Here is an 18562-nt window from a genome sequence, read left to right as displayed (position 1 = left end):
TGTATATTTGCCGTTACAAATAGAGGTTAACATTTTTAAATCTGTTATCTCAGACCAAAAAAACAAAGGAAAGGTGTAACAGGAAGGAAAGACCAAGCTTTTACAGTTCAAATGAATAAGCTAAGCTCTAGGAGGAGTTAACAAATTAACAAAAAAGCAAAATATGAAAAAATTTTAAAATTTAGGAAGAAATTGTAATTGCAAATAGAGATGTAAATATCAGGATGGATTAAGTAAATGATGTCATATTATGTAGATTGTTGGGATGATTAGGGGATTAGTATTAATTAATAAATTAGTAACACCCTTTAAATGTTCATTTAAACTTATTCTCTTCAGATCAATGTATCTTCTGAACGCAATGAGATATCAACAAGATCTTCAGATGTTATGATGACATTGAACCAATAATGGATCCCAGGAAAAATGGATTTCAAAAGCGAAAAATTTTTTTTTGTTTTTTTTTGAAAGAAATTTTTTTTTTTTACAAAAAGGAAATGGCGGAAAATCACTGAATTTGCATTTGCAGATCCAGGTGAATTTTTCACCAGGTGAATCCAGGTGAATCAAGTCAATCGGTCATTGTTGCAATTATAGTCCAAGCAAACTCAGAAAACGCTAGAGAAAAAAAATACGAAACAAAAAGAATATCGGGAGAAATGACAACCCTGAGAATATATGCATCTCAAATGAAACAGAAACTATGATTTGATAAAGGCTTGCAAAATGTTATGTTTTGGGCTGATTTGCTTTTTGTTTTAAATGGCTGGCATCTTTTATTTCATTTAATTGATGTGAGATAATGGTTACTGATGGATAATGTATGATATATGACACATATGGACAATGTATGGAGTTACATCATCTTGGTTACATCATCTGAACGCCTTGTTATCGGCGCCCGTGCCTTTAATTTCGGTCCGAGAAAAATCGTTCAAAGATTTTTAAAAAAAAGGTAAGATTTTGGGAAATCAAAGTTCTCAAGACGGTACTGGCCTAGTTTGGAATGAAACTGTTTAAGCTGAAGGAGGAGTTAAAAATGCATAATGCAAAAAAATATAGTAAATTATATTATGAAAAAATTATGCAAATATAAAATATTGAGAAAAAAATAGGGTTGCCATATGTCAAGAATTTGCTTAATTATTTTAAATTAATAATTAATTTAGAAGTTAAATTATTGGAAAGTTCAGATTATGCCTTTTTTCTCTTCCATATTCTCTATACATACAATCTTTTAAAACAATGAGATAAATTCAATCTTTTTTGATTGGTATTGACAATACACAAATGAATAAAGACAAACATCGTTTTTGAGGAGTTAGAAAGAAGTACATTTTTATTTTAAATTAATTTGGGAAAAAAAAAATGTAGGGAAAATGTATCAGTGGGTAGAATGTAATTCTTTTAGAGTAAGTCTAAGCGGACATGTCATTTTATGTACAAATCAAACATATGTATGGCAAATACAAAGTTATTGAACATGAATACAGTCTAGGAATACAGTCTAGGGGGCGCTATTGGAGCATATAGGCATAAATCAAGCTTCAAATCATATATCAACTCTAAATTGTGTGTGCTATTGTAGTTACGTTTGTGATTGTTTCATTCATTCCAAATCCAAAGCCCCTTTTTTTTTGGCCGTAAAGAATGCAAAGAATGTACAACATGTTAGGCACGAAACATAAAATTCGTCTTCTGGCATCATGAGTCTAACCTTCATGTGTGTAACAAATTTGGTGTTGATACCTTCAGAGAGGAAGCCCCAAGAAAAACGATTTTGTTCCTGTTACCAGTAGGTGTAAAAACTTTGACTGCATCACATGTCTTCAAGCCTCATCACACATGGGAGTTGGGAGTTTACGGATGATGAGATCGAGTTTGAGTTTTTTATTCGTTTTATTCGGAAGCGAGGATCAATGTTTGCCGAGAACCTCGCTCGCGTAACAACGTGTCGTCGCTGAGCTTCACAGGAAGCATCATCAGAGAGGGATCTGAATATCTGCTGAGAGCAGTGTAAAAAGTAAAAATGTAACTTCCTAGTGCCACTAGTTGGCGCTAAGACCAGAATAAAAATTTTCTTCGAGGTCAGTATGTCATGAGGTATGAAAGATTAAGCAGCAGATTCAACAATGTACAGTTACAACAACGTCAATTTTCATTCATTATTTTTTTTGCCGGCGCAAGCAGCATAGTTTAATATTTTTTGAAATCTCAAAGATTTTTTTCAGACAACAAGTCAGAAGACCCCTGCCAAGTTGGAATGATGAATTTGGGTTAACTACTAGGAGAGTTAACGTTTTTACAACCCAAAAAATGAAAAAAAAATAATTTGAGGATTGATTGTAGCGCCCCCTAATGTTCAAATATTATGAAACAATCTAGGGTTAAAGGTGTCTTTGTGGACATAGGCTTGTCTTTACATATTAGGCCACACCCTTGGATGTTCATTAATAAAGGCGAGCTTAGGGGTCTGAGAGGCTTTTTAGTAGCAGTTCAATTCTGACCTGGACCAAATCTCAAGTCAATCGGTCATCGGGGAAGAAAACTATGCTTTTGAAAAAAAAAGTCTGTAGGGGCGCTATTGAGACATTTGCTGGGGGGTGTGTGTGCAGCCAGTCGACGTTTGTTTCGCGACAATAATAATAACTCTTACAATAACAATAGGTTCCTCTACGACGAAGTCTCAGAGGACCCTAATTTAACCTTTTGTGCCATCTTTAATTGTCCCGACACACTAGTGTAGTGGAATAAAAAGCACTCGCATTTGCACCCCCGCACGCCTCCCTTCGGCTTCAGTAGAGGGTCGAGAGTTCGTGGGTTCGAGCCCCGCCGTCGGAGCGCTCAGTGAGATCAATTGACTAAACGTCAAGATAGTGTGTTGGGCTTAACTTTTAACTTATTGTTAAAAATAGTTTTTGTTCTCTAATTCGTTATTCCTAAAAGTACGAAGACTATGAACATGACAGAATACCATCCCCAACATGATGAGTTAGCGGCCGTTAAAACTCACGGAACTTCAACAACAACAATTGAAGCGAGCCCGCGGCGGACTGGTTGAGGCGGGGGGAGGGGAGAAGAGCCGAGACCGAGCAACACCAACGACTACGTTAGCGGCTAACGCAGCGCCGCCGAGCTAATGTGGAGGCCAAGCCGGGCCGAGCGCCTTAACGCCGGGGAACACCGTAAGGATTGACGTAGTAAGGATTTACGGAACACCCCGAAGAGATAAAACAATAAATAAAGTCACATACCTCTTAGAATAGGACGGGAACACCGAACAAAGCCGCAGGCAGAGCCCTGGTGTCAGGTAAGGGAAGTTACTGGTGTTACAGTTTAACATGCGACCGTGTTAACTGCCGACTTCCTGTCGAGCTGGCCCCGTGAATGTCGCTTGGTTTATTTTTGTAATAAAGTGTCAACCCTTCCCATATACATACTAATATATATGTATTATACAAATGAAACAATGAGGCATTCACGAGTGTTTCGGCTACGTGTTTTGTTCATATTTTCAACGGACGTTGGTTCAAAGTCGCCAGTTAACACGGTCGCTTCTTAATCCGCAACACCGGATATCAAGAGCGCGGTGCTCCGGATGCAGTGTTGCCAGGTCCGCGGTTTTCCCGCGGAATTGGGCTACTTTTGAAGTTTAGTTTGTCCGTCAGTGAATTGGTCTACAGTACACGTTCACAGAGCTATATTTTATTTATGATAATATACTGTATCTAATTACACAAGGCCATTTTAGGAGCTAGGTGAAATAACTGTTGAGGGAAAACTGCTTTTAATGCTGGCATACTAAACATTTGGTGTTACTTTGTAGATATTACAATACATTTGGCAATGATAGCAATGCTGTTGGACTTTAAAAGCAGTGCATATGATTTGGCACGGGCATATTTTGAGTTCTGATATTGGGCTGCTTTTGTCACACAGACCTGGCAACCCTGACTGAGAGACGACCCGCAGCAGCACACACCGGAGCCTCGCGCAGTGTTTTTTCGCGGCTCTTTTTCGGACAAACGGTTACACGTAAGTACGCCGCATTTTGTCAATGAAGTTACTTAATGAACGGTTCTCAGTTGTATATGTTGGTCAACTGTTTCTATAGTTTACTTCACTTGTGTTGGTTAGCATTGTAACACTATGTGTTGTTAGCAACCTCACTAGCACAGTATAACAGAACTAGTTCAAGGAATTCGCTGGAGAGTTTGGCTGTGACACACAAGACAATCTGGCAGAGGACAAGCGGAAGTGAGGGAGCTAAATCGTGAGGGACTAATGAGAGGATGGGCTGCAGGTGAGAAGGGCGTGAGGACCAGGTGAAGGGAATGAGGGACAATCAGGTGAGGATGACAGGATCTGGAATGACAGGAGAGTTAATTAAACGTGTAAGCAGGATGAATTTAACTAGTAAGGTGGGGAATTCGTGACATATATATATGCATATATATGAATAAAAAACTAATTAAATACAGTATATATATACTGTATTTAATTAGTTTTTTATTCATTTAATTTGTTTTATATATTTTTTTTCATTTTAGAATTCAGCTGTGTTTATATATATATATATGTGTATTTATATATTTATATATATATTCACAAATCCCATCAACCATTCTGTGAATCTCGCCAAACCTCCCTTCCCAGGGGGGGGTGTGAGGGATTCTTATGGCAGAGACACACGAGGTGACTCAAACCGGACCCCCCCCACACCTGCAGAAGGTGTAGGCGATTCTACACCCGGGAAAGTGTAGGAAAATTTGCCTACAAACCCCCCCCGTGTGGCGGCAATGGCCGACACTCAGGGGAGGGCAGGCAAATCCCTAGAACCTTCGCCAACTGCCTCCTACGGGACTCACAGATCCGCCCCACTCCTTTCAATGAAGGAGCAGTGCCGCCTGCTGGAAATCACTAGTATTACATAGTCTGGTTCGCTGCTCCGTGACGTCACAGGTGACTTCAAAGCACAGAACCAGTTAGAACTGGTGGGTTGAGTGACGTCACAATGCTCGCTTCAAAGACTTCTCTATGGTAGTTCCGATGCGATATATCTTTGGCCACAAGTCGTTGGGGGCGCTGTTTCCCCCCTGGACACGAGGCAAAGAGACCCCGTATGTTACCCTTTGAGTGTGGCAGTGTTGCCAGGTCCGCGGTTTTCCCGCGGAATTGGGTTACTTTTGAAGTGATGCCGCGAGTTTAATTTTTTGTCCGCTGGTTCGGGTAGACCTATTTTGCATGCAAATTACATGAATATCTTAAAATAAAAATCCATATTTTAAATGAAATAATTTATTTATACCCAAATCCTACCAAACTGACTCAAGATCAGCACATACACACATTTTATTTATGATAATATACTGTATCTAATTACACAAGGCCATTTTAGGACCTCGGTGAAATAACTGTTGAGGGAAAACTGCTTTTAATGCTGGCATACTAAACATTTGGTGTTACTTTGTAGATATTACAATACATTTGGCAATGATAGCAATGCTGTTGGACTTTAAAAGCAGTGTATCTGGTTTGGCACGGGCATATTTTGAGTTCTGATATTGGGCTGGTTTTTGGGCTGGTTTTATTGGCCATTGGGCTGGTTTTGGGCTGGTTTTGATTGGCCATTGGGCTGGTTTTGTCACACAGACCTGGCAACCCTGACTGCATTACACAATTAAACCAAGCAGGCATTCACGAGGACAGCTATACGTGTTCTCTATCCTATTTTTCGAACGGCCACCAACGGACGCTTTCGGATTGAAACGTCGCCGGTTAAGGGGTCGCCTGTTAAACCGTAACACCGGTAAACGGTTACCTATTGTCCTCGTGCTGGTAAACAGTTATGTTAATGTACGGTGTAAAACATATCTCAATAAGCAGAGAGGCCCAAAAGGTCCAACGTATCTGAATACACCTGTTACCTGAGAGCAAAACCAAGGCTATATACAGGGTGTCTGCGGGACAATCAGACTCCATCACATCATTCAAGTCTCAACTCAAAACTCACCTGTTCAAACTAGCATTCTCTCTATAACTGGATCCTGTACACTTCACTTGTTTTTATGTTGAACTTCTGTTTTAATGGTGTTTTTATCTTTCATACTTTTATCCTGTATCCTGTTTGATTTTACTGTAAGGTGACCTTGGGTGACTTGAAAGGCGCCTCCAAATAGAATGTATTATTATTATTATTATTATTAAAAAGTCTTAAATTGCTTTTCCTAAAAATAAGGCCTTAAAAAGTCTTAAATTGTCTTAAATTCAGATTGGATTGGTCTTAAATTTGTTGGCTGTCATGTTATTACGAATATGAGGCAATCTGTTCCGCCAGGTCCGTATTTTGCTCCGGTCGCTCTGCGGTGTCTCTGGTGTCACCGGGGCCACGCCCCTTCTCTTAAAGGGGCCCCGCGTATTCGGTCCCATCCCCGACAACGTGAAGCATCGGCTACTTTAGAAAACATGGCAGGATGCAAGTTCAACAACGGCTTGAAGAGAACGAGTGTTTCTGGTCACGGTGGGTGAAATGCTTCTGAAGCTGCGTTATGTGTCGCGAGACTTTCCAGCGGTGGAATCTCACGTGCAGAGCAAGAAGCACAGAGACTAGCGAAGGCCGCCAGCAGTGAGCGGGGCTAGCTGTTGCTCCGCTGCGAGCTCCTGCTCCGCCGCCAGCAACAACGTCAACGCTACAACGATGGAGGTCACCGGAGGAAATCCAGCGCCGTGTAACAAAGAGCTCATCACCGAAGTCCAACGCTGCAGTGCGTTCTTCATTCTGTTCCACGAGACTCTGGACCAGACCACCGCGAGCAGACAGCTGGACTTCATGTGCTCTTGGTGAAATGACCAGGTCCCGTCAGGATCCTGTGGAGCTCATGGGCCATGACACGCCCAGGACCTACTTCAGCATCTCAAAGTAAGTCTAACATAAATATATATGTATTAACTATCCTCATGTATATGAGTGTGTTTCATATAGTTAAGCTTTACTCGTGTGTCAAGTTAATAACAGCTATGGATAGGCGCACTACACATTAGACTAATTAAAAATAGTTTTAGAATGGCAGGAGAGTGGTGTTTACCTGTCAATATGTCTACATAGTGTTCACTAGGCTCAAGGGATGGCTCACGTTGCTTAATTTGTAGAAATAGTATTCATTCCTATTGATCCAGTCTGACATTAATCTGAAGTGGTGTCATGAAGAGATGTGTTGACTGTTGTGTGGCTAATGTCTGCCTTTTTTTCTCCTTTTTCCAGGAGAATGGACCAAATGTCAACTGGAAGTTTTTGTATTCATACAGTTTGAAAAGGATTGTTTTCCTAGTATATTCACAAAAGCTCAGGAGTAGACGTATGAACCTGTGCACAAACATCCATCACATAGAGACATGAGAACTCTCACTCACTCACTCTCACACACACACACACACCCACACACACACATACATTCTATTATGTAAATGTATTTGCATTTTAAAAGCAGCTGGAAATGTTATTTTATAGATTTTTTTGTTCAAAAGGAACTATGTTGCACGTATTTTAAAAATATATTTACTTGATTTTATAGACATTTGTTCATGGGACCTAAATGTTCTGAAAATGTTGTATTAATAAATATAATTTACAACAGCAATGACATTTGTGTTATCCTTTTGCATTACACCATACTGTTAATTTTGAACAGACATCAGTGTATTTACTTTGAATTAATTAATTTAGATTAATGTATATTTCCTTCGTACGTTAGGTCTTAAATTTTATTTAGACGTGGTCTTAAAAAGTCTTAAATTTCACTGGTTTATTCCTGTAGACACCCTGTATATATATATATATTTAGAGGGAATACTCACCGGGAACATTAAAGCAACATTAACAACTATCCTTAAAGGACTGAATTTAAGAAAACAGAGGAAAGAAAGAAGCTCATTGCAGTTCCTCAAACGTCCACCAGATGTCGGTCTTGCTTTACTTTAATGTAAATGTAGGGGGCAACGTGTTCACCAGCCTTCAGCTTTCCTTTACGATAATTAACTTCATCAGCTTTTATCAGCAACAGAATCTAATCCTTCATATTTAATAATGTTTTGCGTGCATTCGTGAATACGTTATGGATAAAATATTTAGAGCGCTGGTTAGATTTTCTGATTCTCTAGTCTATCGTCCATGTCTGGGAACTCCCCCCTCGTGTCCGTCTGGCTCTCCTCCCTCTGCTCATCCCTCTTTCCTTTATAAGTCTCGATGCTCCGGACCTGCCGAGACCACATCAGGACTCTGGAGGCCCGGCAGCTGATGTGGATTCTTCTCCCGAGCCTGGAAGCGTAGCGGCCTCCTTGGTCAGATCTGGTTCTGGTCTCTTCAGATTCAGGATCTAGACCTTCAGAAGAGGACGTTGAGAGTTCCACCCGATGACCTCCTGGGTTCTGACCCATCTTGTTGGTGGGACTGTGTCAGGCCCGCCGCGCCCCCCCTCCACCACCGGGGGCGGGTGAGGTCCCGGCGTCCCAGCCGAGGATGCTCTCGCTGGGCCTGGCTCACCTGATGCAGGGGCTGCTGGAGAACGCCGAGCAGCTGGAGCGGCGGGGAGAGCAGGAGGGGGCGGAGCTAGACGGGGCGGTGGAGAACCTGGAGAACCTTCACAAGCAGAGTTCACAGGCCCGACGGACCCACAGGCAGGTGAGGAGGGAACCCCACCTCTCTTCTTCGTCTTCTTCTATCTCCTCCTCCTCCTCCTTCTTCGTCTTCTTGTTCTTGTTCTACATCTTCTTCTCCTTCTCCTTATTCTTCTTCTCCCTCTGCCTTCTTTTTCTTCTTCTCCTTCCTCATCCTTCTTCTCCTTCTTTTTCTTCCTCTTCTCCTTCTTCTTCTTCTCCTCCTTATCCTTCTTCTCTTTCCTCTCCTTCTTCTCCCTCTTCTTCTTCAAACAGTAGAAGTGATGTCATGTTTTTGCTCTGTTGGTGAGGAAGGACCTTCATATAATGGGCGCCAGGGGGGACCGGTTGTGGAGGGCCTCCAGAGACCTGCAGAAGGGTCTGGAGGATCTGGACCGGGAGCAGAGACCCACGCAGCGCCGCGGCAACCGGATCCTCCTGAAGGTGAAGAGCCTGACGGAGCCGAGGTCACGGGGTCAGACTCGGCTCCACGCCGACTCCATCAAGGTGAGAGGAACCCGTGAAGCGTGACCCCCAACAGGAGGGTAAGGGTCTAAGTGTTGGATGTGGTCTGGTGTAGTCCATCGTGGAGGAGCAGGCCCGGAGGCTGGACCGGCTGACCTCAGAGGTCACGGCTCGAGACAGAACCATCGGCAGGCGCCTGAGGCACATCGCACACCTGGAGAAACAGGTGAGTGGGCTTGAAGATCAGATATTATGGTCTGGATTCATAACGATACACAGAAAAATAGAGGTTCTTAAATGGTTCTTTAAAAGGCCTTGTGGTTCTCTGAAGAACCATCACCTACTGGAGAACCATTTTTAGTTTGAGGCACCTTTATAGGTTCTTTGAAGAACTCGTTAAGGAAATGGTTCTTTAAAGAACCCTGGTTTAAAAGGTTCTTTATTTTTTGTTTTTAAATAATAATAAATACAAAAATAATAACTAATATTATAATAATAATACAGGAATAATAATAAGTAATAACAATAAATAACAATAAATAATAATAAATACATAAATAATATAATAATACATAATAAATAATATAATCATAAATAATAAATACATAAATAATAAATGCATACATAATATTATAATACTACATACATAATAAATAATATAATAATAAATACATAAATACAAATATACATCAACTTTCAAACACAAAAGGCAATTCAAAAGCTTTGTAAAATACAATAAAATCATCAGTAAACTGTCATTAAACGCAATGCATTCAGTTGACTTGCTCTGCAGGATTCAAGCAGCGACAAGCTGACCGACTCAAGACTCTGCAGCTGTATTGTATCCAGGGGAGAAATAAACAACAATATTCTGGAAATGTATATTAGTTTGAACATGATTTATGTGAAATAAACTGTGATTCAGAGACACGTCCTCATACATGAAGACCGATGCGGACCTCCTTTAATCACCAAGAGAGGCTGGACGTCTTCCCTGCAGTGTGACAAAGGTCGCCTGTGGAATCTTGGACATGAGCTGAGCTATCTGAAGGCCTCCAGCCCCCCCCCCCCCCCCACACACACACACATCTGTTGTTCCCAAAACAAGCCTCCAACCATTCAACCTCTGTCCCACTTCTGCAGGAGAGCGGGAGAGAGCGTGGGGGAGTGTGGGAGAAGAGCAGAGACGGTATAAGAAAAGCAGGAGAAATAGAGAAAGTGCAAAAAAATTAATTTAAAAAAAGGTATAACGAACAACGGAGGGGATAAATGAAGTCGAGAGGAATAAGCACAGCGGCTCAGATGAGATCAGATGGCTGTTTGGGAGAAGATAGAAGTGTCCATGTGCAACTGCAGCAGCGCCCCCTGGTGGTCAGAGGGGAGCACTGACGTAAGTAAAGGATAAGGAAGTTCATGTCATGTAAAAAAACGTGTGTAAAAACATTAAGACAAGACATTTATAATTTAAAACAGGACATTTAAAATGAATACAAATAAATAAGAATAAATACAACATAACACACAGACATCAATCAGCTGCTGGCACATGCAACATAAAAAGTGTCATCACGGCCCACACAAGCAATGTGTGTGTCTGTGTGTTGGTGTGTGTCTGTGTGTGTGCGTGTCTGTGTCTGTTTGTGTGTGTGCGTGTGAGTGTGTGTGTGTGTCTGTCTGAGTGTGCGTGTGTGACTGTGTGTGTGCGTGTCTGTCTGTATCTGTGTGTGCGTGTGTGTGTGTGTCTGAGTGTGTGTGTGTGTGTGTGTGTGGGAACACAACAGGTGAAAACTGATCTCAGCCTCGATCACCATATAGTTTGCATCGCCTTTGGCTCCGAGGAAGAATAAGGGAGCCAATGAGTGACCAGCATCTCTCTCTCTCTCTCTCTCTCTCTCTCAACGTGCGACATGCAAATGACGCCAGTGAAGCTCTTTGGAATAGAAATGAGAAGTCAGAGGAGACAAGAGGAAGAGAGCGGCGCACGGCGGCCCGAGGGAGGAAGATGGTGGTGAGGTACCGCCCCCCCCCCCCCCCCTTTGGTCAAAAATGAAACTTTAAATCTTCACCAATGGATTGTATTTTGTCATTATGGTTTTGCCCCCAAATTAAACTGGATTAAGCCTAAAATAGGAATAATCCAAGTAAAGTACAAGTACCACAACAATGTACTTAATGTATGTACTCAAATACTTCACTACACCACTGGTTCAAGTCTCTCTCTCTCTCTCTCTCTCTCTCTTTTAAAATAAGTGATGATAATAAATGTTGCATAAAGGCGGCAAACTCATTTAGAATTTTAAAAATATAGTTTTATAAACAGTGTGGCGTGTAGTATTACTGATGTATGAGGCAATATGAACGACGGGAGGGAGAGAGAGGGAGGGAAAGAGAGAGGGAGGGAGGGAAAGAGAGAGAGGGAGGGAAAGAGAGAGAGAGGGAGGGAGAGAGGGAGAGGGAGGGACAGAGAGAGAGGGGGAGGGAGGGAGGGAGGAAGTGGTGAGGATGCTCTGGTCGCTGCAGCTCCGTCTCCACTCAGCCGCTCAGAGTTCAGGTCGGAGTATCGTAGATTCTTCTTCCTGTCGTCGCTCCAACATGTCGGTCACGGTAAGACGAGTCGGTTCTGCTGAGTCGGTGTTTCTCTGAAGGCACCTGAAGGCACCTGAAGGCACCTGAAGGCACCTGAAGGCAGCTGAAGGCAGCTGAAGGCAGCTGAAGGCAGCTGAAGGCAGCTGAAGGCACCTGAAGGCAGCTGAAGGCACCTGAAGGCAGCTGAAGGCACCAGCTGTTTCCCTTCTGTGTGTTTAGCCGTCTGAGCTGCAGCGTGTCAAGCAGCGCTGCATTTACCTCTGATAAGGAGTGTGTGTGTGTGTGTGTGTCTGTGTGTGTGTGTATGGTTGTGTGTGTTTGTGTGTGTGTGTGTGTTTGTGTGTCTGTATAATTTGTGTGTGTGTGTGTGTGTGTGTCGTTCGGGGAAAGGGAAATAAATAAACTGATGGTGGTATCACAGGAGGATACAGGGTGACCACTTCCCTCCATGTTGGAGAGAGAGAGACACAGAGACACAGAGAGAGAGAGAGAGAGACACACAGAGAGAGACAGAGAGAGAGACAGAGAGTAAAATGTCAGCAGTGATCTGGAGGTGGCTGTTGACGTTTACATTTATGCAAACGAGCTGCAGAGTGCAGGTCGAGGGCGTGGGCCGGTTCAACCCTGAGTCACACACACACACACACACACACACACACACGGCCTACAGCCAAGAGTCAACAGCCTGGGATGAACCCTCCTCTGTTGACAGCTGTCCGTCATCCTCGCTGAGGAATGGTCTCGATGATGTCATCGTCAGACCGAGGAGGGGATTAGGACATGTTGGATTTTAAAAGCTTTTCTTGTGTTTTATTTTAGTGTTATTAGTGTTATTAATCAGCACCCAGCGGACGGGTTCCATGTTGTTGTCCGTGCCTTTGATCAGAATCCTTCGAACCGAAGCTCTCAGGCAGCCGGAGTGATTTAAATATGTAAATACAGAGAAGAGAACCTGAGATGAACGACACTCTACCTGAGAACCACTTCTACCTGCAGCCTCGTCACGGGGAAGAAGAGACCCACTTTAGGCCTCTCACACACACACACACACACACATATAGACACACACACAAACACAAACATACACACACACGCACACACAGAGAAACACATACGCACATGCACACACACACATAGACACACACACATAGACACAGACACGAACACACACACACACAGAGAAACACATACACACACATGCATACATATACACGCACACATACATACATATACACACACATACATATACACACACACATCCACACACATACATACATATACACACACACATATACACACACACATACATACATATACACACACACATACATATACACACACACATCCACACACATACATACATATACACACACACATATACACACACACATAGACACGCACACAGACAGACACACACACACATACACACCTCCTCACAGAACCCCGTGTCATCCCCCCGAGGCGGCGGTAATAAATAAGTCGCATTTCTTAGGATCTGGATCTGCAGCTCTGGGTTCCAGGTGGAGGTGTTCCCGTAGCTCAGGGCCGAGGGTGGTGTCACACACACACACACACACACACAGGGCTGAGGGTGGTGTCACACACACACACATAGGGCCGAGGGTGGTGTCACACACACACACACACACACACAGGGCCAAGGGTGGTGTCACACACACACACAGGGCCGAGGGTGGTGTCACACACACACACACAGGGCTGAGGGTGGTGTCACACACACACACAGGGCTGAGGGTGGTGTCACACACACACACACAGGGCCGAGGGTGGTGTCACACACACACACCTTCAGCACTCATGTGCTGCCGGTCACACGGGCGGAGACAGTCAGGAGAGTCAATACGTTCAGATTAATTACATGAATTCAAAACAAGAGGCAGCAAACGCCACAACGCACCGCACAGCGTTCACATCACGTGTTGTTGTTGTTGTTGTTGTTGTCGTCTCCATAATCCTGCTTGTTCAGGACGTTGAGCCGTTATGAAACGGGGGGTTTTGCCGCGTAATGGTTTCCCATTCCTTCTTAACGAGGATCACGTCCGTTGGGAGGGGCCCCGGACTCAAAGGCCCCAAACAAACCCGGCTGGCCCCTCAGAGCGCGGCAGAGGCCCCGAGACCGGGAGCTCTGCACATATGGGCTCAATGCTGATGCATTGTGGGTAATCGGTCAAAGGAGAGCAGGGTTTTTTCATCGACGACGTGAACTGATATTCATTTGAGTGTGACTCCTCCTCCTCTTCTTCTCTTACTCCCCTCTGCAGGAGCGTTGACCCCCGTGACCCCTGGAGAATGCATTGTCGGTAAAAAAAAGCCCCGTCGGAGGTGAATTACCGCGTCCGGGTTGGGTCGTCATCGTTGAGAGGAAAGAAGGAAGTCGACCTTTCGCCGTTGGAGGAAGGAGCCGGCGAGCTTCCCTCTCACCCAGTTCTCTCTGTGGGCAGAAGGATGTCAACAACAACAACAACAACCGTCCGCCCGGACGGCGCGGGGAGAGGAAGCAAAGCCACTAAAGCGCCAAAGGATCATAAAAAGGTAAAGCGGGCGTTGATATTAATGTGTCGTGCTTTTCAAAGAAGGAAAAATCTTAATAACATCTACTTTACTGTTCAGAATCATTGAAAATAAGTCTCAACTAAATCACTACTAAAGGTCAGAATAGTTACACGTGACTCATTTAGCTCTTAAAAACACACAATATGCACATTTAGGAGTCTTCTAAATCCTCTCAGTATTTTTTCTTACTTTAAGACGGTAAAAAAAAAGAAATGTTTGGTTGAGACGTGTGAAGAGAAAAGAAACGACACGGAGCCGCACTGAATGTTACATAACAGCTGTTTGGGGGAAGAGAGGATGTTAGCTTGGTTATAGCTTTGTTTATTGGGCTTGCAGAGATATTTACATTAAAATGACTTCATATGCTCGAAGAAAAATGTCACGTTTTATATTATTTCTCGCTTTTTGGTCCGATTTTCCTCAGCCCACGGCGGCGGCGCTGAAGGGAGCCATCCAGCTGGGCATCGGGTACACGGTGGGAAACCTGAGCTCCAAACCAGACCGAGATGTTCTCATGCAGGACTTCTCAGTGGTGGAGAGCGTCTTCCTGCCCAGGTCGGACCCTCGCCTTCATACATTTATATATATATTATTATAATAATGCACATAATGAAAGTTAAGTTTGCGTCTGAAAACGTTGGATTTATTGGATTTATTGATTACCGTCAGAGAGGATTTCAACAAATATAGCTAATCATGTTTCTAATAGCTTTAATAAACATAGATAGATAGATACATTGATAGATAGATATATAGATACATAGGTAGATGGATAGGTAGGTAGGTAGATGGATGGATGGAGTTATGGATGGCTGGATGGACAGATAGATAGATAGATAGATAGATAGGTAGGTAGGTGGGTGGGTGGATGGATGGATGGATAGATAGAGAGAAAGATAGATAAATAGATGGATGGATGGATGGATAGATATACAGATTCAACCAGCTTTCAGAATGTGGTCTTCATGTTAATACAATAGGGAAGTCATTTCTCTGGAAGTTTACGGAGTGATCACCTTGTGGTTTGGTAGAAACCACACATTTCACAAGTGTTACTTCTAGCACTAACAAAGGCTCGGACGCATCTGTGTCCCAGTCAGCCAAGACAGTGTGAGAGGGAGCCAGCGGAACAGAATCCGGACTGGAAGTGAAGAAGCTAAATGGAATTCAGCCATCATCACTGACATCGTCGTCAATGTCTCCTGTGGCCTCTCGGCTCTGTTACTATGTGTGTTCCTCCTGTGCAGTGAGGGCAGCAACCTGACCCCAGCACATCACTACCCAGATTTCCGTCTGAAGACGTACGCGCCGCTGGCCTTCCGCTACTTCCGGGAGCTGTTTGGCATCAAGCCAGACGACTATCTGGTCAGTGTGGAAACTCACGCCGTCGCTCTGAGGCGGAAGTTTCAGCAAACGCTTCTTCCTGTTAATGCGACTGTCGCAACGGCTTCTCGTACGTTGCAGTACTCGATGTGCAACGAGCCGCTGATCGAGCTGTCCAACCCCGGGGCCAGCAGCTCCTGGTTCTACCTCACCAGCGACGACGAGTTCATCATCAAGACGGTGCAGCACAAGGAGGCCGAGTTCCTGCAGAAGCTGCTCCCTGGTTACTACATGGTGAGCTCCTTCATTCCATCCATCCTGCCATCCATCCATCCATCCTGCCATCCATCCATCCTGCCATCCAGCCGTCCTTCCATCCATTCATCCATGCATCCTTCCATCCATTCATCCATGCATCCATGCATTCATCCATCCATGCATCCATTCATGCATCCATGCATTCATCCATCCATGCATCCTTCCATCCATGCATTCATCCATCCATCCATGCATCCATGCATTCATCCGTCCTTCCATCCATTCATTCATCCATGAATCCATCCATCCATTCTTCCTTCCATTCATCCATCCATCTATCTACCTACCTAGCTACATACTTACAGTATCTATCTATCCATCCATCTATCTATCTATCTACTTTTCATCCACCCATCACTTTTCGCTTTGGTAAACACAAACTCTCTCTCTCTAATGTTGACGTGCACACCGGCGTATATTTTGTGCAAAAATTGACATTTTGGGCATAACCCCCCCCCCCCCGCCTGTCACAATATAACCATTAACATTTTTATTCGGGTAATAAATTGTATGTTTGTATGTTGTAATAGCGTGAACACGTGACTCACATGCAGTTTGACAAAACAAAACCACGAGTAAAACAAATAATGTCTTGATGTTTTTTCCCTCAGAATCTGAACCAGAACCCGAGGACGCTGTTGCCCAAGTTCTACGGCCTGTACTGCATCCAGTGCAGCGGCGTCACGGTCCGCGTGGTCGTGATGAACAACGTGCTGCCGCGCGCCATGAAGATGCACTACAAGTACGACCTGAAGGGGTCCTCGCACAAGCGGCGCGCCACGCGCAAGGAGCGCAGCAAGTCCTCGCCCACGTTCAAGGACCTGGACTTCCAGGAGATGCACAAGGGCCTGAACTTCGACCCGGACACCTACGGGGCCCTGATGAAGACCCTGCAGAGGGACTGCCGGGTGTGTGTTGGCGTATCGAGGTTGTGTCGGTCGGCAGGAGGTCGTGATGTCGGTTTCTTTGGTTATCGTTGAGTTCAAAGTGTCGTCATATGTCACGTTTCTGTAGTTAGTCTCACCGGACTCAAAGTCTGAAGGCTAAACTATTCATTACAGTACAACATATATATTTTATATATATATATATAAAAGAACAAACCACGTCCTGAAAGTACACACAGAAAAATGAAGGCGTCATCTGGAACCGAAAAATGGTTCTTCAGAGTGATGCCATAGAAGAACCATTTTCGGTTCCACAAAGAACCTTTTAAACCAGGGTTTTTTAAAGAACTATTTCCTTAAATAGTTCTTCAAAGAACCTATAAAGGTGTCTCAAAGAACCTTAAAAAAATGGTTCTTGAAGGCACCGTTTCTGGTTGCATAATGAACCTTTCAAACCAGGGTTCTTTAAAGAACCATTTCCTTAAATACTGTACGTCCTCAAAGAAACTATAAAGGTGTGTCAGAGAACCTTAAAAAATGGTTCTTTAATGCACAATTTCTAGTTCAACTAAGAAACCTTTCGAACCAGAGTTGTCTAAATAACCATTTCCTTAAAGAGTTCTTCAAAAAACCTATAAAGGTGCCTCAAAGAACCTTCAAAACATGGTTCTTTAAGGCACCATTTCTGGTTTTACAAAGAACCTTTCAAACCAGGGTTCTTTAAAGAACCATTTCCTTAAGGAGTTCTTCAAAGAACCTATAAAGGTGTCTCAAATGAAATAACGGTTCTCCAGTAGGTGATGGTTCTTCGTAGAACCAGAAAGCCTTTTAAAGAACCATTTAAGAACCATTATTTTCCTGTCTAGTGCTCGTCTTGGGGTCATTTCAATAAAAAATTCGTGAAATCTGGCGGTTAAACTCGGAGACGTCTCTGCGTCAGAGTGATCGTTGTGGCCATAAAGAGGAGAGTTTAACTAAATGGAGGCACGTTGTTCTCTGTGAATCAGCTCCATGGTTTAGCGGGTTTAAATCTCTCGGGTCCCTCTGGGAGAACAGTGAGCGACCCCGAGCCGGTACGACGGCCTCATTAGCGCCAGTTATTTTATGAGCGTGTGGAACAACAGGGGCCACTTGATGGAGGATTAACGGGCCGACCGGCGGGACTCCGGGTCACGGGGACTCCGGTGGCGTAGCGTGCTCCGGTGGCGTAGCTCCCGGCGTGACCTCATGTCTCTGTGTTATGTAACACGGTAGAACGGCAAAGGCCTCTTTGTTTACACGAGTTACTTCATGACATCAGAGGGATTGAGGATTAGCTTGTTCTGGGCTTTCTGGTTGAGCCCGGATCGTTAGCCGGATTAGAGCAACATAAAGCGAGTTTAGGGAATGTTTACTGTGGGCGGTTGAGAAAACACCTCCCATGTATGAGTCGTGTTGTGTCAACCACTCCTTATTATTAAATATATACTATGTCTGGGTTAAATAGTTGCAATCAATCAAACTTGTATTTCAGGATCAGGGTCCAGATAGTACACATTCAAATAGAATAAACGACATAGAACTACACATGCTTTATGAAAAGACAGCGGTACTGGGAGCGTGTAGAACTGAACTTTATGTTTGATGATGATGATGATTTAATTTTCCGAGTCATCAAACTGGCAGATACATTTGTAGATAAGATTTCTTAAAACAGCTTGTAAAGTATTAATTCCTGCAGCCTCACACATCTCACTCGACTCCTCCCCCTCGGGCTC

General features: G+C 43.7%; 1 protein-coding gene and 1 long non-coding RNA gene across 4 annotated transcripts in view; both read left to right on the top strand.

The window, feature by feature from the left end:
* Positions 1 to 6614: 6614 nt before the first annotated feature.
* LOC130205574 (uncharacterized) lies at positions 6615 to 7642 on the top strand. The gene is made up of 2 exons (XR_008833944.1): positions 6615 to 6919; positions 7262 to 7642. It is a non-coding gene; the product is annotated as an uncharacterized LOC130205574 (long non-coding RNA).
* A 3989-nt stretch (positions 7643 to 11631) lies between these two features.
* Positions 11632 to 18562, top strand: part of pip5k1ba (phosphatidylinositol-4-phosphate 5-kinase, type I, beta a) — an 11871-nt gene continuing 4940 nt past the window's right edge. For all 3 annotated transcript variants that reach the window (XM_056433205.1, XM_056433204.1, XM_056433203.1), the window contains exons 1-6: positions 11632 to 11721; positions 13986 to 14256; positions 14702 to 14832; positions 15525 to 15642; positions 15742 to 15894; positions 16530 to 16826. In XM_056433205.1, the coding sequence (XP_056289180.1) occupies positions 14170 to 14256; positions 14702 to 14832; positions 15525 to 15642; positions 15742 to 15894; positions 16530 to 16826 (786 nt within the window). In that variant the 5' untranslated portion in view covers positions 11632 to 11721; positions 13986 to 14169. The remainder of the gene's footprint in view (positions 11722 to 13985; positions 14257 to 14701; positions 14833 to 15524; positions 15643 to 15741; positions 15895 to 16529; positions 16827 to 18562) is intronic.

This window comes from Pseudoliparis swirei, chromosome 15, assembly GCF_029220125.1.
Source record: "Pseudoliparis swirei isolate HS2019 ecotype Mariana Trench chromosome 15, NWPU_hadal_v1, whole genome shotgun sequence".
NCBI lineage: Eukaryota > Metazoa > Chordata > Actinopteri > Perciformes > Liparidae > Pseudoliparis > Pseudoliparis swirei.
Note: the sequence above shows the minus strand (reverse complement) of the source record. Positions and strands in the feature narration are given on the sequence as shown.